Source organism: Lissotriton helveticus, chromosome 11 (genome assembly GCF_964261635.1).
Source record: "Lissotriton helveticus chromosome 11, aLisHel1.1, whole genome shotgun sequence".
In the NCBI taxonomy this organism is placed as follows: domain Eukaryota; kingdom Metazoa; phylum Chordata; class Amphibia; order Caudata; family Salamandridae; genus Lissotriton; species Lissotriton helveticus.
In genome coordinates, this window is record NC_136072.1 from 596,169,301 (window position 1) to 596,184,894 (window position 15,594).

Genomic DNA, 15,594 nt, shown 5'->3' on the forward strand with positions numbered 1-15,594 from the left:
TTTAAAAAAGCCTCGCACTTTGAAGTCCTTTACTAAACAAAATAAAGTGAAGATAGTGCAAATTTCGGCATATAGACTGTAGGAACTCTAACATACACAGCAAGGATTTTTTAAAAATTTTTTTTAAATTTTTTGTTTTATTTACTTTATATAAATTTAGATGCAAAGATGCAAAATGTAACTCAACCAGCATTTTTTTTAACAAGTCCAGGAGAACCTAGCGTTAAGTGGCAAAAATGGAAAAAGATCTTTGCAAACTATGCTAGGGTGTGTGGCACAAATTTAAGCGCAGAGCGGAAACATTCTTTACTACTCCATTGTTTAGGAGGTGAGGGACAAGACGTTTTGGAACATTTACCAGAACTAAGTTCATCATAGCAAAGGAATTTGAACGAATATGAAATAGCTATTCTACAACTTGATCGTCATTACCTACCAAGGTTAAGCACAATAATGGAGAGGTATCACTTTGGGTTGCGGGAACAAAAGAAAGATGAATCTGTTGAAAAATGCCTTAAGGAAGCTAGCCTCGTCATGTAAATTTGGACAAACTTTGGAAGAAAGGATTAGAGATCAGTTTGTCTTGAGGTGTGCACATGATAGCATAAGAAAAGAACTTTGGTTAAAGGACGAACCACCACTAGAAGAAGTATTAGTCATCGCGAAACAAGTTGAACATATGACTAAATGAGTAGAAGAACTAAAAGGAGAAAAAGAGAAGACGTCTAACATGGAAACAAAAGTTGAACCTAAAGTCGAAGAAGTGGTTTATCAAGTAAAGAAGCAAGATACTGGCAATGTAGAGAAAAATTATCAGAAGTTGAGTAGCACGGTTGCAAGTTCTTCAAATCAAAGTAATAGACTTTCCTGTTTTAGATGTGGACAAATTGGTCATTTAGCTAATTCAACAAGTTGTCCAGCGTTAAGATCTATGTGTAATACTTGTGGCAAAAAGGAACATTTCGCGAAATGTTGTAGAACTAAGATGTATAAGGGAGATAACTCTACTAAAAGATGGTCACAATCACAGGTGAAAACAGTGACTTTTCAAGTGAACGGTGATTTATTAGAACATCCATCGCATTTAGTGAAAATTGATGTACAACTTAATCCTAATGCGTCACCCCAAGTGCTGGTACAGGAGGTTGGTAACATGTCTTCCATGTTTTCTGATCAATTTCCTAATGTTTTTAGAGATAGTTTAGGGTGCTTGCAGGGATACAAACATCACAAAAGATTGAAAGGGAATGTGGTTCCAGTGGTGGCTAAAGTAAGGAGAATCCCAATAGGTGAACAAGTGGCTGTACAAAAAGAAATAGGGAAACTTGTTGTTAATAAAATAATTGAGCCTGTTGAAGCCCCAGAATGGTTGGCTCCTGTTGTCATAGCTAAGAAACCGTCCGGTGAAATTCGCTTATGCATTGATTTATGTTCCCTAAATAGGGAGGTGGTAGTGGATAAATTTCCGTTGCCGAACATAGACGAAATGGTTGGAACACTAGAAGGTGCGAAGTATTTTACAACACTGGATTTGGCTTCCGCATACCACCAGGTGGAATTAGATGAAGCTTCGCAGGAATTAACAGCATTTGTTACTCCTGTGGGCACATTTAAATTTAGGAGAATGCCTTTTGGGCTCATTCCGGCAGCTTCAGTATTCCAACGCATTATGTCAAATTCTTAAAGGTTTGAGAGGTGCGAAATGTTACCAAGACGATTTGTTAATTTATGGTAATAATATTCAGGAACACAATAAACGGGTGTGTGCTGTGTTGGAACGTTTAAATGAGGCAGGTCTGTCATTAAAAAAAGAAAAATGTAAATTTGGAGTTGAAGAGGTCAATTACTTAGGACATCGAATAACATGTGAAGAAGTTTTTCCAAAAAGGGAACTTGTTGAGTCAATAGATAAAATCGCAGAGCCAGTTAATAAGGAAGAGGTTCTTTCTTTTCTGGGCATGGTAGAATTTTATGGGAAATTTATAACAAATTTTGCTAACAAGACTTGCAATTTAAGAAAATTAACAGCAAAAAATGTGGTTTTTGAGGGGACAAGTGAGTGTAAGTGTGAGTTTGAGGGTATAAAGGATGAGTTGAAGAAAGCTCCGTCTCTTCATGCTTTTATTCCTGGATTTCCAACATACATGTTCACTGATGCAAGTGATAAGGGACTTGGCGCAGTACTGATTCAAAGCAGAAATGGGAAGGAATTTTTAATTGGTTGTCCCTCAAGGTGTCTTAGAGGTTCCGAGTTGAACTATTCTGTAATAGAGATAGAATCTTTAGCAATTTTTTGGGCACTGAGGAAATTCAAAAATTTGATTTGGGAACTAAAGTCTGTGTTTTATCCTTTAAAAGAGGTATTTTTGAAGAAAGGTCTAGATGCAATATCATCCAGGATTAGGAAGTGGATTATTACTTTACAAGAATTCGACTTCGAAGTACAATATATACCTGGTGTAGCAAATAAATCTGCTGATTGTTTGTCAAGATTAGTAGATAGAAATTCTGTAAATGATGAGGATTTGTATGAAAATGAAGAAGTGATAAATGTGTGTGAAGTTACAGAGGGTGTTGTGGAGGAAGGCGAATGGAAAAAAGAATTGGAGAAAGACGAAGAGATAATCAAGGTTATGAATTTATTGAGGGAGAATAAACGATTAACAAAACCCTGGTCTCTTGTTTGTGAAGAACTTTCAATAACAGATGGCATGTTGACACGTGGTACGAAACTTGTACCTCCGTTTGGTGTTAGAAAAAGAATATTATCACATGCACATTGTGGACACTTGGGGATTGTAAAAACAAAAGAAATGATGTGCATGCAATTTTGGTGGCCTGGCATGGACTTGGAGATAGAAAGAATGGTTAGGGAGTGTGTTGAGTGTTGTGCCAGCGATAAAATTCTTAAAACCAAGCAAATGCCTATGGTTTCCAGAGAGTTGCCGCGTTATCCTTGGGATGAGGTTGCCATGGATATATTAGGTCCACTTAGTGGTGTTTCTGATACCCCTTATTTATTAGTACTTATGGATCTATATTCCCGATGGATAGATGTACGTGCTGTTGGAGACATTACTTCCGATTCTGTCATCAAGTTTTTAGGGGATGTTTTCAAGAGGGAAAGTTTTCCTAATAGTATTTTATCTGACAATGGACCACAATTTTGTTCCAGTTTGTTTCAGAGTTTTATAAAAAAAAATGTGGTATTCTTCATAAAAGGTGCTCTTTATACCATCCTTCGACTAATGGAGCAGTGGAGAGAGTTAATAAAACTATTAAGGAATGTATACAGCTTGCTAGGGTAAATGGGTTGAATTGGAAGGATGCTCTTCAAGACAGGATTAATGCATATCGTTGTTCTCCACATTCCACTACTGGAAAATCACCGTTTGAGCTGTTTAAAGGAAGAGTTCCTAATACTTTGTGGTGTCCTGGATGGATGAAGTGGAATAAAGGTTTAGTTGATAACGGCTTAGGAGAATGGAGAGAAAGAGAGTTGAATAAACAATTGAGTAGAAAAAAGTATTTTGATGAAAAAAATGTGTGCAATTTCAAGAAGTGAAGATAGGTGATCTAGTTAAGATAAAAACACCGGTTGGTTGCAAATCTTGGTCAAAGTATACCAATGTTAGACCTGTTATAAAACTTTTTAAGAATGCTGTTAAAACACTAGATGGGAGAATTTGGAACAAAAGTCGGATAGTTGTAATTAAAGCTAATGATTCATGTCAAGAATATTCTGATGTTAATAACAATCTGTTCAATTCTGTAAAGATCTCCACAGATGGTTCCACGTCGTTATTTGATGGTAAAAAAAGGAGTCAAAGAACTCGCAGGGCTCCTGTTTACTTGTGTGTGATCTGGTGTTTGCCTTAATTCCATTTTATATTGTTGTGTTTGCTTAATTTTCAATTTGTATTTCAGTAATCTTATAATATGATTTTCTTCATCTTTCATTTTTATTTTGCCTCGTGGAGAAGGGAGATATGTGATGATCTGTATCATATGTTATGTGCCTGTATCTTTAATAGTTTAGAGTGTATGTGTAGGGAGATTCTTAGAATGTTAATCTGTGTAGATTGTCAGTTAAGCTGTGACCGTTTGTGGCTGAGGTGAATAAAACCTACATGCTAAAACAATCACTGAAAAGTATAATTATTTACATGTGGTGAACACCACACATAGTTTACTAGGATAGAGCAGTAAAGAGACTACTGCAGATCTGCGACTGTGGAGTTTATGTAGATTCTTGGGATCTCCACTTAGTTCTGAGAATTTAGACAATCACAAATGCATGTTTCATGTTTCTGTTCAGCACTAACCTAGACTATAAACTATGCAGGGATGTTAAAGTGAAAATTAGTAAAACATTTGCACACAAGAATATTAACATATGGTGAACACCTAACATTTTATTAAGGGTTAGCAAGAGTGCATTAAGAGTAAATTATGCCACCAAATCTTCACACCTCTCCTTAGGTCAGCAATTGTCAGTGCCCCCGTTCATGGATTCAGTGTTCAGAGTTCTTGGGCAGGGTGGTCAGCTTACTGAATTAGTGTCCCCTGGAGTAGAAAAAGCCCCCCATTGAACAAGTAAAACCCAAAGTTGTATTAATTATTTCTTTATTACAATTTGAGAATTGACCTGGTCACCTCTATTCCCAGACATCAAGAGCTACAAGTGAGAAGGTATACTTGAATAAGACACACAGATTCTGCCAGTGAGCGGTCACAGCTGCAGGCTTTCACATTGTAATGAAAAATGGCAAGAAGAAAAAATACAACTAGTGAATAATGGAATGCTTGAATTAATGTAATTGGTAATTACTGATGGACACATTTGAGGCACTAATTTTGTGCCAACCATGCCGCCTCATCTGCCATATGCAGATTAGCCTTGGTCATGCTCCAGTAGGAACAGTCCACAAAGTCTCAAACCAGATTCTCCCCCTCCTGCTTCCGAACAGGAACACAAGCACCCCAAGACTGGTTTCGGCCTCATAAGGCCTCCTTGGTGAAGAATAGCTTGAGTCCTGTGACACAGTGGGTATAAGACCCATGTCTAGGCATATCATTAGTGCGTCACACTGAGGATAACTATAACATGGTGGCTAGAATGCTTGAATTAATCTGGAATGCAGCCCTGATCGTTCATCAGTGGCTAAGATTAGTTCAAACATTCCGTAACAAGCGGTACAGAATTTCATGTTGGTAGATTTTACTGCATCTAGAATGCCAGCATGAGGTTAAACCCTTGCACAATTCCACCTGGCTAGAGCAGGTGGAATATGTGCCCTGTACATGGCCCAGTAATGGTGATAAAATGTGGAAAAAGATACAGTAATTCCGCTTCACATATTATGGCCCATTTTTAGCCAAAAATTCCAAATTGCATGCTAATGTTGTGGTGATGCAAGGAAACAGTTGGGTTGGTTGCCATTACTCGTCCAAATCCCCCCCGCCCCTCCTCCCCACTGCAACTAGAGATTACCCTATAAAATAGCATGGAAATTGATACTAAACACAGTTTCCTTCATATTGTTTGCATAGTTAGTTGTGGCAAAGAAAGGCGTACACCAGTGAACATTTTTTGAATAAAGACCAGTTGTTTCATGCATATTAAATAATGCACTTCACATGTGACAGTTACACTAATTTGACTTTGGGATTATACTTCACAGCTCAAATTCGCATTAGTGAAATTATAAAAGCTTAGTTGTTTTTCTGAATGCATACTCCAATTCTGAGGAATGATTTTTGATTTGTGGTACTGATAGCGTACGATATTGATAACTAAGCTAGAGCAGCATGACTTAAGTCCATATGATCCGTTGAATTATTCTCTGCTTACCTTTTTATTAATCAGACTCTTTTAACAAAGGTATTAGTCTCTCACTGGATTATCCTATTAAGTCTGCATAAAAGGTAGTAAAACTCGCTCCTTTTAAACTCAATATATTACATGAGGCTGGATCCCGGACAATAGAGGTCTCATCACCCCTGCTGTCATCCATAATGAATATAATGATAATGCTTCAAACATTTGACAGGATTACAATTAAAAGTACTCCGAAAAATGTAGAAATGCAATCGGGCAGTACTGAAATGGAAAGTGATTACACAAAGTAAAGAGTAAAATTGCGGTGCTTCAAGTTAACTGTGAAAATGTGGGAACAACATAACAAGACGAGTGACACGCTTTAAAGATGTGATCTGGCAAAGGAAGGAAGACTGGAGAGATTGTGAATCCCTTTCATGGTGGCCAGTGTGCAAGCTGTGGGGTTTGTAGGCAGGGGTTGCAAGTCATAACTTAAGAGTTTTATTCTGAGTGTACTGAGACTTTGAACCTGGGATCGGAACCATATTACGAAGGGGTTGCCGAGTGACAAAGGCTACAAATAAGAAATAGATTCCACTGATAAGCAAGTACCATGAACAGTCCAAGAATAGACATCGAGTTTGAGAAAGAGATGCAGTCTTGGCAGCTGCCAAGAACAGACGTTTGTTGAAATCCTTGTAAACTTGCCCATTTGTGAATGTTCTTACCTGCTTCCGGTCCTTCCCTGCTCCTCGACCTTTTTCCCATGACACCCTGAAACGGCCTCCTACCCCATGTAGTGTCTTACAAATTGCCCAAAAATATGATCCATCATGCTGCTCACTGAAGAACCATAGAAGAGGGACTTCCAGTAATGTGGGCTGAGTCAGAAGAGGCCTTCTCAGCTTTCTAGGCAGCCCCCAGGAATAGAAGGTCTATGTATTCTGGCTGTTGGTTGGTGAACAGACTACTGGGCTCTGGGAGGAAGGATCATGTAACTGCTGACTGGACAGGTGGTGTGCTGCAAGATGCAAGTAAAAAAAATACATTCAGTGGGCCGGGATGGTTCCTCAAGAGTAGCAGTTTTGCTTTAAGAATCCTTGTTAGGGTGTTTCGTTCACTGTTACTATTGTTGGAAAGAAAAGGAGACTGGCTGCAGGATCCCTTAATGTTTTTGCAAGTAACCGAGATGAGTCTGAGCACCAGCTAACTAGACCACTTTAAAAAGCATCTCCTTCCCTGACTCCTAAGCTGCACGGCGGGGCCACTGTTCAGTGTGCATCACTAAGACACTAAAGGTTGACTATATTCCTTCAATGTTCTTGTGTATGGGGTTAGCATCCCTAAGTGCTCTACATTAGAAAACAATCCGAGCCTCCTCCTCCTTTGGTGAGATCCACCATGTAATGGCCTCCACTTAAACACCGCCCCTGCTGTAAGCATTAACAAACTACAGGGGCTATCCAACACTGCTGTAAGCATGGCAGAAATAGTTTTACTTAAACGTTAACCTTTATAGTTTACCCACAAGACCTTGTGACAACCAGGCTTGGGTGCTGACTAAACCACGTTGGACAGGGTGAAATGGGTTCAACATGTGTTTTATTTCCATGAATGTTTTTAAGACATTTTTATTTTCAACATAAATCCGATAAAAGGAGAGACGCATCCATTTAGAGAATGAATGTGTACTTTTCATACCTATGTCACATTTTATTTCGAGGCTATATTTGCAACTACCTACTAAGGGTATGTGACAATATGAAGATTTGTTTTCAATTAAATTTTGTCAAATGATTCAAAAGTTTGCCTAGTTCACTTGTCGGTATTGTTTGAAAATTGAATATGGGGGCTCCTTTTGCAGTCAAAAGTCACAAGCTAACTACAGGAGACCAGTTCAAGAAGAAAACGTTGCCCACAGCTGTCTCGTAGACAAAGATTATGGGAACTTTTGCACCTGCAAAACCTTGCAATATTTTATGAGATTTCTCAGGCATAAAAACTGCTTGACTCGGGCCTATTGTTTACATGTGTCTTAAAATATTGTTAGATATGTACCTACACACAGATATGCACACGGGTGTCCCCATGTGATAGTAGAGTTGAAACAATTGCTATAATAAGTACGTTTTTTTTTAAGTAAGAAGAGCAGCAAAACCGCTTTCTGCAGAGCTACACAGTCAATCAAATTTACTTTCCACAACTTTGGCCTATTCTTAACTGCATTTTTTATTTCGTTTAGGTGAAGCGAAAAACTTACTGCAGTACTCTGGTCCTAACAAGATGAGGGATTCCTTTTGCACAGTAAATTTGGACCAAGAGGAAATTTTTCGTACTAATGTTGTTGAAAAATCTTTAAGGTAAGTTTCACTGTTTTAAAAATAATAATAATAAACAGCTTGTAAAGCGCACGGCTACCTCCAATGGAGGTGTCCCACGGCGCTAGTAGTGCTGGCTAACTTGGGCGTGGGGACCCAGTAACAGGTTAGGGGAGAGCAAAGAGTCATGTCTTTAATGCCTTCCTAAACATTTGTTCCAACTGCTGATTTGAGAGGTTGGTTCTTTTAAAATAAGATATTAAGGCTACTTTGAGTCGGGACAACACGTTTGAAAAAGAGATTGGTTGTTGTAGAGGGGTAAAATATACTCCCATGCTCTACTTACAAAGATAGGAGAATCTCTCTATTAGCTTTGCAGACTAGGTCCTATTGCTGTTAGTAATCCATCATTGTATTTGTCATGAGCTGCTACAGATTAGGAGACCGTTTGCATGCTGGCTACCTCTTACACAGATTGAAGACTTCATATATATTTCCGTCTTATGTCACTTTTGTTCTTATATTACTGTGTAAAATGGCATTCCTACAATTCATGTATAATGCCCAGTCTATTTTGTTTCACTTGTCCCTGTATTGAGTCAATGATTATATTGTAGACTTTCAAAACCAGTTAATTATATGTATAAAGTGAAAGTTTAGCAAAAGTTTAAAAATAAATAAAAGTGGACAGCTTCTGTCATTTTGTCAATAACTAAAGTATGTTATCAGTTAGGGTAAGGCCCAAGAACTTTGTGTGGATAGAAACGAAGCGATCTATTTCAACTTAGAATCCTGCATCACAGCAAAAATCTACTGAAACTCAATTTTTTTTTTGAAAATGTATTTATTGAAGATTGCACAAGGAATCACAGCAAGTACATGTTACATCAGCATTTGTAGATACAAATAAAACCAGCAGAGCGAATTTTGCTGTTGCACCTTAAAGACGGATGAGAATTTTTTCTTTTTAACAGAACAAACCAGTAAACAGGCTGTTGTCATTACACAGATCAGGTAAATGTTCCAGTCCCAGCATTTCGGACAGAGTGAGGAATAGCATAACAAATATTCATTCCATATAGAGTCAATACATGGAGTAGAGGACAAATCAAACATCTATATATATAGACATAGGTAAGTGTTTAGCACATCTACTGCCCAGATTGGGTTGGAACAGGGCCTACCATTTATTGGTGGTGCAGTTGCGCAGATAATTATACAGGATAAGCCCGAGGACCCCCCTCGTGACTACGCCACCAGGTCAACAGTCCCAGTTGGAGGGGATTCCGCTCTGTTTCGTGACCATTGCAGGAATGGTTCCCAGATGTCCCGCGGCCGAGAGGCCGTCGGCATCAGGTCCCAATACACTCTCAGTTGCGTGTGGCCATATGCCACATCCGACAGCCAGTCCGCAAATTTAGGTCGCATTCTGCGTCCCCATTTCACAGCCACCTGACGCTTTGCGTATAGTAGCAGCAAAGCGTGCAATTTTCTACTCTTGGGTTCCGTATTCGCCACCCATCCTAGGATACCAAGAAGGGGGGGGGAAGGACAATCAGTTCTATTTAGTATCTGATTTATGGGTATAATACCTCTGACCAATACTCAGATAGAGCTGAACAGTTCCAAGCTACATGTAGAAAGGAAGCACCGTCTGCCCCACATCTCCAACATTTATTGTCTTCTCTAATACCCATACGGTGTAGAGCTAGTGGTGTACGATAGAACCTGTGTAAAAACTTAAAGTGAATTAATCGAAGTTTGTAATTTGGGGACAATTCCAACAGTTGTTTACAGCAAAAGGACCACTGATCGTCAGTTAAGGGCGACTCAAGGTCTTCATTCCACAATTGTAAAGATTTAGGCACCACAACAGGGGACTGCTCCTGCATGGAGTTGTATAAACGTGATACCAGTTTCTTTCTGGATGCCCTCGCTAATATGTTCTGAAGTGCGTTAAGGTGTGGCGGTTCCTCCGGGAAATGGTCCCACATCGCCTTGCATGCAGATTTGAGTTTATATGTGAACGTTTCCCCAAATGATATACGAGAAGGGACCCTGAACCTAACCAAAGGATAAAGGGGAACAACCCACCAGGGCGTTCAATAAAGATAAGAACATGAACGGGAAGTTCCCAGGATTATCGTGAACTGGAAAATTAAAAAAATTACAATTGCCCACAAAAACGCTGTGCAGTGTCAACTCATTTTATTTTTGTATATTTCTTAGTAAAAAAACATTCATTTTATTTTTGTATATTTCTAAAAGATAAAACATTTATTTGTTCAAGTAATTTATATCAAAAAGTATATTGTTATTATTAACAGTAAAATATGAGCCCAGCAATAGAGAAAATGAAACATTAAATACAAAAAACATTCTCTCAGACATTCACACATTCAGCCATCGTTATATACATTGCAAACAAAGAAATGAAACCACATTAAAGACCAACAGACAAGAAAAGCGCCGACGCGCGTTTCGGAAACAGTGCCAGCATTAAGACTTCCTTCATCAGGGCGCAGATGATGTATATAGCATTTTCATTTCAGTTTTGCTGAGCAAAAAACTGCAGCGCACAAGCGTTTTTTTTTTTTACAAGAAACCGAGATCTGATTCAAGGGGCAGGCTGGAATTGGGCACACGAGGGGTTGAGACATATACTGAACACAGGATACTCCGAAGTTTACAAAAAAAACAAATTGGCGACCCGGGTCAGCAGATCAGAAAAAAGCACAAGGACCTTAATGAGGTAAGACGGGTCTTTAAATCCAAAATGCAAAGCAATTTCATATAAGTTGTGTTGGCGAACCGGGTCAGCAGATCAGAAAAAAGCACAAGGACCATAATGAGGTAAGACGGGTCTTTAAATCCAAAAATGAAAAGCAATTTCATATAGGTTGTGTTCAAAGAAATATTAATGCGTAATGGACGTCCGCACGAGTGCTGACTTGAGAGCGTAATAGGTAGCAAGCTCAGGCCGGTTATTTTGGGACATTAACGAAAAGGGCTCCTAGTGGACTCCTGCCGTCTTCTTCCGGATGCTTCCCCAAATGACAAGGGCTGGCCCTCTTCTCCGACCGGAAGATCCAAAAACACACCCTCAGGGTATAAATCCGCAAATGTGTACATCTTAGTTCCAGCAATGGAGACATCGCCACCGCTCACCTCAAGGCAGGGATGCATGGGATTCTGTTTGAGGGGGATCGCAGGTGCGTATAACAGGAGTAGGGTCACACGCCTCTGCAGCTCGTGCCATGCCCAGCGATGCATATTGGCTGAGTCAATATCCCTTGCGGGTCTAGGACTTTTGCGGTATAGGGCGACGCTCAATGGCAGTGGAGCTACCGCATCGAGCTCAACCGCCACATGTGGTTGGTATGGCGTGGGAAACGCCCAAAAATGCAAGTATTGGGCCTGTGCGCATAGCGCGTACAGTTGCATGTCTGGAGCACCCATGCCCCCTTGTCGCAGCGGCAGTGTCAATAATGCCCACGAGAGTCTAGCTTGGCTCCCAGCCCACACCAAGGATAGCAGGTGAGACCGTAAGCAGGTGAAGAAGCATTGCGTCAACGGGATAGGGATGTTTGCGAAGAGGTAAAGGAACTTGGGCAGTACAACCATTTTCGCAAGCGCTACCCTACCGGCCAAAGACAAAGGGAGTTTCGACCATATTGCCACCTTACTTTCCAGCCAGGACACCGCCTTTCCAAAATTCAGGGTCCAGAGGTCTTGGAGGTTACGGCTAATCCAGATGCCTAGATATTTAACTTCATCTGCCTCCCATCGTAAAGGATAGTCTGAGTGTACTTCAGAGGTAATATCAGTCAATGGAAACATTACCGACTTAGACCAGTTTATATTAACACCTGAAAGCCCTCCGAATTTAACAAATTCCCTCAAGAGTGGATTTAAATTTACAGCTGGATTATTCACATATAGAGTGACATCGTCGGCATAGAGTGAGATCAGCAAGCTTCTGGAGCGAAGTACTATACCTCTAGCTGTGTGGTGTTGTCTAATTCTGTCCGCTAATGGCTCCATGGCGATGGCAAAGAGCAAAGGGGAGAGGGGGCATCCCTGTCTTGTACCCCTAGAAATCAGGAATGGGTCTGATATCATGCTATTTACTCTCACCCTGGCTCTGGGAGCAGTGTAGAGTAACCGAATCTGATTTATAAACAACGGGCTGAATCCCATGCGCTCCAGAATGGTAAATAGATATGGCCATTCGAGGGAGTCGAACGCCTTTGTGGCATCTAAAAATATCGCTGCCGCTTGTACATCTGGATGTAAATAGTGTAGTATCGAGAACACAGTTCTCAGGTTGTGTGTAGTAGCACGTCCAGGTATAAAACCTGATTGGTCCGGGAGGGCCACCATCGGTAGCAAAGGCTGAAGACGGTCTGATATTATTTTCGCATACATTTTTACGTCCACGTTGATCAGCGACAAGGGTCTATATGAATCAAGGCATTTGTCATCCTTATCCGGTTTCAACAATGTTATGACTAGAGCTTCTCTCATAGAGTCAGGCAGCGTCCCTATCTCTAGCGCCTCAGCAAACACCTTATGTAACCTCGGGGCAAGCTCATCAACATATGTTTTGTAGAAAGCTGCCGTTAGGCCATCTGGCCCTGGAGCCTTGTTTAGTGGGAGGGCTTTTATGGTTTTGGCAATGTCTTAGACCGACACAGGGTGGTCCATATATTGCCTTGAAACTCAATTTTTACCTGTAATCTTCAGTACTTTGAGTCCTATGATCCCTTTGTCCAGTTCTTGCACCGTAAGGCTTTGCCTTGTTGTGTCGACTTTTTTAACTCCTATTAAAAAAAAAAAAAAAAAAAAATGCCATCCCTTCTTGGAGCCATAATTTTACCTTTACTGAAAGACCACATGAGAGGCAGGTGAACAACAAATCAAATATTTTAAGCCTGTTCGTTCACACCCTCTTCGGGAGGACAGACAGGAATCCAAGACTGTGATGAGGGAGACGAGGACACTGAGTAATGAGGGTTGCCGATAAGTATTACCTCCTCATCCATCCATCTTTCTTGTCCTGGTCCTTACATTGTAAAATGTACCCAGGCCTGTATATATATATGACTGCAGGTTTCTCTCATATGACACATATCTGATAAATGCAACACCCTGTGAATTTTATTGCAGAACAAATACAAAATGTACAGTTATTTTTGGACACAGGGCAAAACAGTTGCACCAAAAGAATAAGAAACGGACCCACCCACATGCAATCTGTAGTAGGAAATAAGAGATTGTGAAGACATCCAAGTGGCTGTGTTCCTGATATCCATCAAATAAGCACTTGTAAAAGCTGCCTAAGATGTAGCCATCCCCAAGTTGACCTTCCCTAAATTGAACCTGTAAGGGGAAACCGAGACACTTCGTAAACTAGAAAGATAGCTAGACAAATCCATTGACTCAAAGCTGAAATAGCAGTATCCAGCCCCCTTCATAATACTTCATGTGCAGATATTTATTCTGCACAATTTCCCACATTTCTCATTTACTATTTGTAAATACCACATTATGGTTTCAGAAATCTGTCACTCACGCTAGATCAATATTTGACAAATAGGTAGCATGTTTATTCTCACAATTTCAATTCTTGAAATGTATAGTTATTTAGACAGGGAAAAGAGTAAAATGTATACTTTTTTTTTTTTGGTCAAATCTGTTTATTAGCAGTTTTTGAAAAAGATATCACAGTACATTAGACATTTCAACAGTATCAGCTCAGTAATTGGGATGTCAGATGCGCATTTAGAGTCATTATAGCATATAAGTAAGGGGTACAAGACCACATGTGAAATAAGAAGGAAGGATACCCGCCCAATACTGGCAAAAACACATGCTGCAGGGCAGCCGCCCCAAAGTAGGTCCATGACTGTCCACACGCGAAGCTTATTTGCGTGAGCATAGTTGAGAGTGGATCTTCCCAACGCCAGGTTTGTGCACAAAGATGACTTTTATACAACAACTGTGAGTAAACAATAAAAGGAAAAGCAGAAGAAAACAATAGCGGCAAAACCAATAATAACACTGATACTGGTTAGTCCGTCCCGTCCCCCCCCCCCCGCACGCGCGCACGTCCCAGTCACAACTAGACTTACACCTGAAACCTATATGACCCCAGGAGTCCATGACGGTGTCAAGCCGTCTGATTTGGCAGGAGATCAACCCGCGGCACACCCCAACACCCCAATCCCAGAGGGCGCCACTTAATCCTCCACAGCACCTACGCCCCCAACCCCACCCGCCGGCTGCAAGGCGTTGAGCATACACTGCCAGCGCTCCGCCATTGGTTCTTTTCGGAGCCCCACCGTCTCCTCCCTGCGTATGGCCGTCCACTCCACCCGGGCCCATGCCTGAAAGGAGGAGGTCCACGCCTGCACGCTTGGTGGGTCACTCGCCTTCCAGCGCCTCGTAAGGAGGCCCGTAGCCACCACCATCCCTAGGTCTAAAAAGCGGGACGACACCCTGTCTTTAGGCGGCCTCTTAAATTGGTGCAAAATGTATTCTGGCCAGTCAAGGGATATAATGCGTCCAGTGCATCCGTGGAGCAGCTCGCCGATTACACTCCAGTAGGAGCCCAGCCTAGGGCAGCTCCATAAGAGGTGGAGGACCCCCGCGTCTAGCTCTCCGCACCGGGGGTAGGACGCATCCACGCGGTGAAAATATCTATTAATAAGCGCAGGCGTGAGGTAGGCCCTATGAACAACATAAAGTTGTATCTGGCGGAAGCGCAGGTTTCTGGGGATGCACACTGGACTTTTAAGAATTCTTTCCCACTCCTTATCCGATAATTGCCTGCCCATGTCGCGCTCCCATTTATCCCTGAGCGGGGCCAACCTAGTCGCTGTGTGTATCCTTAACGACCCCGCAAACCAACGGACCAGGTGCTTGCCCCTCCCCATGACGTGCAGATACTGCATAGTTAAATGCTGTTCAGGCTCCGATGCCATGTCTCCCCACTTGACTGTTATTTTTGACCACTATGGATCGATGCAACAGGAACCCCCCCAGGGGAAAGCCCATCTTCTGAGCCCAACGTCTCATACGCCACTAACGCACCGTCCCTAAAGAGGTCACCCAACGTCTGAATGTCCGCCTCTCTCCAATGTTCCAGCATGGGTCGCGTAAGGACTCCCTCGCCTCCCAGAAAACCTTCCAAAGGCACCGCAGGCGCGTACGGGAGTACCCGTTGGGTAAGGAAGAGGACTCTGCGGAGTAAAATGTATACCTCTTGTGTGGAAATTGTAATTAACATCCTGTATTGTCACTAATGTCTTGTCAGTTGATATAGAGCTCAGTCCCTAAAGGGTTTTACTCATCCGAGTCTAATTTAGACACAGAAAAATATCTATTTGCCAGAACAAATCCGAAATCTTTGTTCAGTGATTCAAGAAATGGAAGAATTGTACTTGGAGTTAG

The 15,594-nt window shown here is 41.3% G+C and overlaps 1 protein-coding gene across 1 annotated transcript in view; it reads left to right on the forward strand.

The window, feature by feature from the left end:
- Positions 1-15,594, forward strand: part of RASA2 (RAS p21 protein activator 2) — a 555,017-nt gene that overhangs the window by 71,165 nt on the left and 468,258 nt on the right. Inside the window, exon 2 of the mRNA XM_078666395.1 lies at positions 8,064-8,181. Coding sequence (XP_078522521.1) covers positions 8,064-8,181 — 118 coding nt within the window. The remainder of the gene's footprint in view (positions 1-8,063; positions 8,182-15,594) is intronic.